The sequence below is a fragment of the Cyclopterus lumpus genome, chromosome 6 (assembly GCF_009769545.1).
Source record: "Cyclopterus lumpus isolate fCycLum1 chromosome 6, fCycLum1.pri, whole genome shotgun sequence".
In the NCBI taxonomy this organism is placed as follows: Eukaryota; Metazoa; Chordata; class Actinopteri; order Perciformes; family Cyclopteridae; genus Cyclopterus; species Cyclopterus lumpus.
This window is the reverse complement of record NC_046971.1, coordinates 13,169,058-13,176,720: the sequence shown is the minus strand read 5'-3', so window position 1 is coordinate 13,176,720 and position 7,663 is coordinate 13,169,058. Positions and strand designations below refer to the sequence as shown.

The 7,663-nt window shown below is 39.7% G+C and overlaps 1 protein-coding gene across 1 annotated transcript; it reads right to left on the bottom strand.

The window, feature by feature from the left end:
• Positions 1-1,839: 1,839 nt before the first annotated feature.
• On the bottom strand, positions 1,840-5,417 carry syt1b (synaptotagmin Ib). Its single transcript, XM_034535273.1, has 8 exons — positions 5,270-5,417; positions 4,100-4,281; positions 3,564-3,677; positions 3,251-3,418; positions 2,998-3,165; positions 2,608-2,725; positions 2,131-2,264; positions 1,840-2,046 (listed from the first exon to the last, which is right to left on the bottom strand). The coding sequence occupies exons 1-8, from the start codon at positions 5,415-5,417 to the stop codon at positions 1,840-1,842; spliced, it is 1,239 nt and encodes a 412-aa protein (XP_034391164.1).
• Between the last annotated feature and the right edge of the window lie 2,246 nt (positions 5,418-7,663).

The following is a 7,663-nucleotide window of genomic DNA, read 5'->3' as shown; positions in this document are numbered from 1 at the left end:
ACGGTGCATGCTGGTCCCGGGAGGAAAGGCTTTAAGAAGTGTGGTCGCACCGGGACGATGCTCGGTCGTACCCGTGACACCTACCTGGTGGCGACAGCCCCCCTGAGCGGATGACGAGGAGCACCTGTAAGTGAGCGCGTGCGCTGCTCTCTGTCACTCCAACAGCTCTGTGGTCGCGCGCCCGCGAGGTCTGCCGCTCCGTCGCGGAGGCGCTCACCTCCATGTTTACGGGGAAATATCCGGCTGCGACGTGACCTGGGGGGGTCACACCGATGACGTCATCGAGCAAAGCAGACGGTTACTGGTGAAGCTATTGTTTTTCCAATAAAAAAAAAGTATTGTTACGACTCGTTACGTGAGTTATGTTCATTTTTGGATATTTAACGCGAGCCAGTTTAGCAATTAACCAACTTCACTTAACACGAGCTTGTTTTTTTTTTGTTTTTGTTTACGTCTCGCCGACAACTATCATGTTGGAACTACTCTGGTAACTATAACGTTAGGTTTAGGTAAACTAAAACTAGCTAGTTCTGTTAAGTTTGACCAAGCCATGATGTTGAGTGAACATTAGTACTAGTAGTAGGCCTATACGTAGTGAGGCAATATCGTCTATTATAATTCATGTATATGTTGGTGAAAGGCAGGAGGTTGTATTTATATATATATTTATTTTATTTGAGAAGAATTACCATCTTGCCACATGCCTTGAAACTATGCAGTTATCAGATGCTGTGCTATGGTAAACTATTATCTAACTCATTATATGTAAGTTAAATAACTGCCACATTTGGAAATATGATTGCTGTTTGTTGTCAAAGCATATGCTGCTGACCATAGTGCCATGGTGCAGACACAATAAAAGCAGCATCTGCACAATATAGCTACCACAGTCCAATGTTAAATAGACAAATAGTACAACTGATTGTGAGTCTTATAATGCTCATTGAATCTCCTTTTCCTCTTATATTGTTCAGCCTATACAGGGCTGGACACAGAATCTGAGGAAGAACACAATCTGAACCCAATGGTTTTTCCTTCATTTATGTTATGTTTCCATCTACACTTCAAACTGCAAGGCTCTGCATCTTTTTTCTTTGTGTTATAAAGTATGACCACACCTACCGTTTACCAATACATTGTAAAGGATGGGTGATGCTTCGTCTGTTCGGCCACTTTGGTTGCGATGCTGCAGAGAAATATGTCTATAAGTCATGATGCCAAGACTCTTGTTGTATCACTCTCATTTAAGGCTGTACTCCAACCTTAATGTACTCTATTAGCTTTTATAAATATAATTTATATTGTAAGATGTTGCTATGGGATTAAATGGAAATTTAGATACATTTCTGTTAAGGAAATTGATAACAACCCATTATTATAGCAAAAGGCAATCGTTATATAATTACGTTATATATCAGGTGTAGCTGATATCAGCACAGAACAGAAGAAAGACACACAAATTCAAAAAAATCCCATCTGTTTTAAGAGCACTGTACATAGTGATACATTTTTGTTTAAAACTCTTTGTTGCAGTTAAGGTATAAGCAGGCGGAGGAAGTTACTGAAAGAGAAGGGTTAAGGGTTAAGTCCATAAGAGTGACTTGCATAGTGTCAAGGGTAAAACAGGGAATTATTGGTTAGATTTATAGAGTTAAGAAGCTTAAAGGGTTGCTGGAGCGGAGTAGTGTGGGTAAATTTGAATTATAATAGACGATATTGCCTCACTACGTATAGGCCTACTACTAGTACTAATGATCAATGATGTGTTAAGAACATCATTTGGAAATAGTTGAGGTAAATGCTGCAATGTCATATCCCAACAAAACAGGGGTCACGGTTTCACTTCTTGTTAGAAATTAGGGCGTCGATTTCATCCTCCAGTTTGAGGCTATGCCATTGGGCTATTGGCCTCCGAGGGTTTGCCAGCATATCTTCCCAGTGGCATTGCTCAGTTCCAGTGCTGTTATTGCCCAGCAGCACTTTCCCAATGGCATCATTCTTTCCAATCTTATCATAGTCCAACACGGTCACCGCTATCTGCACCTTCTATAAATGAAAATACACACAAAGAAAATTATTTAAATTTCTGATGAATTGCATGTGTGTGTCTGTGTGAACAAATATATGTACCTCTATCTGTTCACATGCCACTTCAAAGCTGAACGACTCGTTGTAGTAAGGGTTTAATGTGTGCTTCTTTGTCGTTGTTTTCTTTTTCTTGAGTCTTTTCCCATTCTGCATTAAGTGGATCTTCGCATAAGGGTCTGACAGAGAGAACAGAGAGGTTTTACGTCAGAGCAACAGACTCACAGCCAGGCACTGTTGCAGTTACTCCATCAGTGAAACAAAACATTTATTGTTGTAGTTTCCATGAATTTAAAAATGTTTCTAAGGCCTTAATGCTCAACCAGAGTTAACAAATCAGGGCTATTTAACTCTCAAGTCTAGTCTATAAAGAAATAACTAGACATATTATTTAAATGTCCTATTACTTGAAGAGTTTTACATTATTTTTAAAAAGTCTTACTTTACTGTGGTTGTCTAAACAAATCTCCACCACATTAGTAGCCTGACATGGAGCTTAACGTGTTTTTCTGCTTCCCTCACCTGATAATCCACCCACATCCATTTTCTTCAGGTTTTTGGCCTCCAAAATGACCACCGTCAGCTTCCCGGCAGAAGGCACATACCTCAAGGACAAACATATGTCTCCAAGCCGCTCACTCTAATACAGAGAGAAATAATTTAGTATGTTGTTGGGGAATTGCCTGGAAACTTAAGTAAGTGCAAATATCAAAAGGAGAAAGTATGTGATTTTACTCAAGCATCAGTAACCTTTTTCTCTAAACACAAAGAAATACATAATTGAATCAAATGAGACCCAGTGTTTCCCACTGAATAACAATTTTGGAAAATCTAAAAGCAAGATTTCGTTTATCGTATTCTACTTTGTGCATCCCTTTATTCAACTCTTCCTGTCTCACTGTGCACGCCCACCTCCTCCTTCTCCGCCTTCTGCAGATCCCTCCACTCCTGCAGAGACTGGCTGAAGTCCACACTGCTCATCAGTATCTTCACAGCTCCAATGGCATCGTGTTTTGAGAAACGGTCAAAGTCATACACGGTCATCACCAGTATCTTCCCGCCCAGCTCAGTGTATGGTACCTACAGAACACAATTCAAAGAGAATAACTGGAAAAATATCATGTGCCATGTAGATAAATTATTTACTTTTTATTGATCAATTTACCTTAAATGTGAAAGTCTCATTGAAGGTAGGTTCAAGAGTCTTCCTGTGAACTTTGGTTTCAAACTTTTTCTTTTTGTCCGGGAGCAGATAGAGTTTAACATAGGGGTCAGAACTACCGCCCACATCCATCGCAGGAAGTTCAGCAGCCTGCAAGATGCCAACTATCAGCTAGAAAGCGATAGCAGAGGAAATTAATAACAAAGAGATGAGAATCTGGCTAATCAACAGAGACAGGAGACGTATTAGAATGGTGACATTTTAGAGTTGTCAGATTGTAGTCAAAAACACGTTATAGTGAAAAGTAGCATCTCACCGTATTATCTGTGAAGTTGTAGTCTAATGTAAAATGTAGTTTGCCCAGCTTCTCCTCGTCCTTGGGCTCATTATTTGACAACTCTGTTTTTGTGTTACCTTCATCTTTCAGCGGCTGTAAGCATACAGAGACGCACACAAATCACATGCAGGTAAAACATATAGCTTAAGGCATTAATGAAGACCTTCTGTCTCACAGCTTGTGGAGCAGCAATGTGTTCCTTGCTCCTGCAGTATAGCATTACACAGCTAGAGGCAATTAAACAAAGATAAAGTTGCCCTCTAAAGTTTATTTATTGTTTAAAGGGAACATGTTTACACTGTCAGTGTGTTTAAATGTGACCATCCTTGAAGACAACCCCTTTTTTTTAATAGTCCTGGGTGACCCAGATGTCTGCACTGTGATACACTGCAAGGACAATACAATACATTTGCAAGGGGAGACTGTGTGTGTCTGTCTGTCTGTGTCTGTGTGTGTGTGTGTCTGTGTGTGTGTGTGTGTGTGTGTGTGTGTGTGTGTGTGTGAGTGTAGTTTACCTCGCTGTAACCTCCATCCATTTCAGTGTCAAGGCCTCCGTTGCTCTTCTCTTTTTCCTTTTTCTTGTCCTTTTCTTTGTCCTTGTCCTTCTTTTTCAAGCACTTCTTCCACACACACACAGCACATGACAGCACCACACACAAACTCACGATGCAGAGGGCAGCAACAGACCATGATGGCACTGCAAATCCACATAAAACGCACAAACATGATACACACTTGATTTACGTACTGGTTTAGTCAGCCACTTGAATACAGTGTTCAAAATGTATTACAAAAATATTATACAAAAATAATTCTGACATAGTCTGAAAACACAGACAGGGTAATCAAGCATATAGAGAGTAGAATATAATCAGAAATACTGGGGAATGCAATGCATCCAATAATCTTGTACTTAAATCATGTTTATTTTGTAATGATGGATTGCAATATATTATATGGTCTTATCATTTGCCATATATTGTGTATTCTGCTTGTTCTAAAGCATTGTTGATGCAATATATGACTGTGATATCAATTTAAATATTCAAATACAAGATGACATTTTTCATGACTTGCAGTTTTGCTTTTCTGTTATAAATGCACATAGCATTATTATTATTATTATTATGCATATACAACTCTGGCATGTCTGAACTCAGAATAACCACACAAACAAACCAATAATGCAATTCAATCAACATGTATATCTGTCTCATTTGAGTAAATGCTTGTCTAGCTTTTCATATGCAGTGTTCCTCATTCATTACATTACATTACATTACATGTCATTTAGCTGACGCTAAATTCATTCAGTCCCACATTCCTGAAAACAAGACACTCACGTGATTTTACTTCCTGAGGATAATTTGCCATTCAATTATTTGTAGCTGTTTGAGCCCAGTCCTCCAATGATAACAGGAACACAGATAATGATCTTATTTATATCCTTTGAACAAGTCCAAATTACCATATATAATATAAAATAACCCTTTGATGCCTAACATTCTTTACAAAACTCTCCAGAATTATATCTGTCTTTGGTGATGGATATTTTACACAAATATATATTTGAGATGCAATGGCTGCACCATAACAGTTCACTTGCATGATTGTACACGTTTATGTTATAGCTGACCTGCCTAAAGGTCCACAGGGATTGAGAATGACTTAGATGTCTGACTCACTGGGGATGCTGTGCACGTCATTCATGAACTTGTTGTGACTGTGGCCTCCAGATTGCTTTTGGCTTGGAGTGGCTGTTGCATTTGGCAAGTGGGTTGGGAGAGCTGGGGTGCCTGGTGAGGCCGGGGCAGCTCGACGGTTCCCAGTCATTATTTGAGGAGTGACAACAGATCCGGAATTAAACTGCTGGAGAAACGGAGATACAGAAGAATATTGTCTCAGCTTTAAAATAGCAACTTGTGCAATGTATCAATGGCCAAAGTGCAAAACTTCCTATCTGCAAAATGATCCAGGAAAAATGTGGGAAAACCTCTTATCTGCACTTTGTGTATTTTTTATTTTATTTTTTGGGTATTTTGTATTCTGTATATGGTATCCTTGACAAATAGCACTTTTTTTTTTTGTATTCTCAAAAAAGTGCTTTTTTTTTTTTTAGATAGGCGATTTTGCTCTTCGGCCACCGATATGGAATATTACACTCCAACAAAACAGAAATAAGCGAACTTGTAAATCCTCTCCAAATGTGCAAAACATTACATTTGATCCATCCAAACAGAACGCATAAACGTACACACACCAGAGCAGAGTTTCCATAAACGCTATTGATCAGCTGTATTTGTAGCAATAATCTGCTTATAGACACTGTACGACCATCAGTGTCAAATGACTTGTTTCTGCTGCCCTGGCACTTGAACACAGGATATGCAAGTAGCTGTCGCTACCAAAGCTGCTGACATGGAGGGACGGAGGAGAGGAAGGGGACAAGTGAGGTGGAAGCGTCACGCGTGGACCGCTGCTGTTCCACAGTGAGCTGCCAGGGGTGAGAATCATGGGCCAAGGTCATGCTCAATATGGCAAAGAAAGGTCCCACTGACAATGCTTGACTACCGAGTGCAAACATGTTTTGATATGTTGTATTCTGCATACGTCACAAGTATTGAGTATCTGGGGATGTGATCGTTTACAACTGCTTTATTTTCTGAAAAGGCAGAAGCCAACACTGATTCAAGGTGAATCCAATGAAACCTAAATGATGCCAACTGCATGTTTCACATTTTACAAGTCTTTAACACTGATCATGTTGTTATGATCAGAAGAAGTGAATCTTTGAGTAGAAGCAAATAAAAGAACGGACATTTTGATAATTATCCTTCAAGTGCGCTATATTCAGTTTTTGCGTCACCGTCTTAAGGCCAGCTAACTCAAGCTCATGTTTAAATCTTGGTTTGACATGAATAATTTGACATTTTGGGCTCAGCACATTTATTCATGAAGAAAATTAAGCTTTATTTATTTTTGAGGAGGTCCCATTAAGAAATAGGATCTCTGTTACAAGGGAGGCCTGGGAGCAAATTACATATAAACTGTCAGGACTCAGCCAGCCGGACTCCCTCCTCAGCCCGTCCACACAGTGACACCCGGTACCTCAGAGCGCGCTGCCAGGGAGCTACGGGCTTGGAGGCGGGGACAAGCCAGGTGAGCTCCAACTCACACCTGAAGCCACTCAGCTCGTCCCACAGCTGCAGCTCGTCAGCTCGTTGTCTCCGAGGAATAAAGATCAGGACTGTCTGTGCTGACGTTGCGAGTTCGTGCCATAATGTCTGTGGACTTTCCCCTCCTCGGGTCTTTGCTGTTTTCCTCGTGTCTTTGCTGAGTATTTTCTTGGATTTTTTGTATAGATTATTTTCTGTTCGACCATCAAGTGGATTAGCTTTTTTCCCTTCCCCTGGAGAAGAGGAGTTTTTTTGTGTTTCGTTTGTGCTCAAATAAACTACGCCGTGTGTTCGGCTAAGACTAGAACCTTCCTGTTGTCGTGCGCTTCGGGTCAGAGACGAACCGTAACATAAACATCATTACAAGGCAGTTCAGTCAGGCAAAACCGTCCTCACATATGCAGACACACAATTTGAAACAGTTACAAATATTATTAAATATATGTTTTTATAAGCTCTGAACAATGTCTGCAAAAATACTTTTTCCTAATTTACAAAATATAATCTGATTTTATCTGTTTAGTGACAAATAGTGCAAGACCTTTTTATCAACATTTTGACTGAAAGCAAGGGAAGTAACAGCAACAGTAACAGCAACATATGAAAAGTGCATGTTTTTGCCAACATGCGCAATAGCGCACTAACTATTAAACTTAAACTTAACCACCTGAATGGAATTCAGCCATCAGTAATTTTATTGTCTAGGTGTTATTGTTTTAGGGTTTTTCTATGATAGGCCTATTGTCTACACATAGCACCACTATTATCAGCCCTGCAAAGCCATAATATCAGATAATGAAAGGAGATATGATGTTAACAGACAACTTGTTCATACAAACATCTACACTGTTTCATAACACATAGCACATAGCAGGAAGCATGTAGTCACATTGTAATACTCCT

Excerpts from the sequence above, each read along its gene's own strand:
- syt1b (XM_034535273.1), bottom strand. The coding sequence starts at position 5,417 with ATGACTGGGAACCGTCGAGCTGCCCCGGCCTCACCAGGCACCCCAGCT. Across the intron at positions 4,282-5,269 it reads TGACGTGCACAGCATCCCCA|TGCCATCATGGTCTGTTGCT; the intron begins GTGAGTCAGACA and ends GTGGATTTGCAG. Across the intron at positions 2,265-2,607 it reads GGATGTGGGTGGATTATCAG|ACCCTTATGCGAAGATCCAC; the intron begins GTGAGGGAAGCA and ends TCTCTCTGTCAG.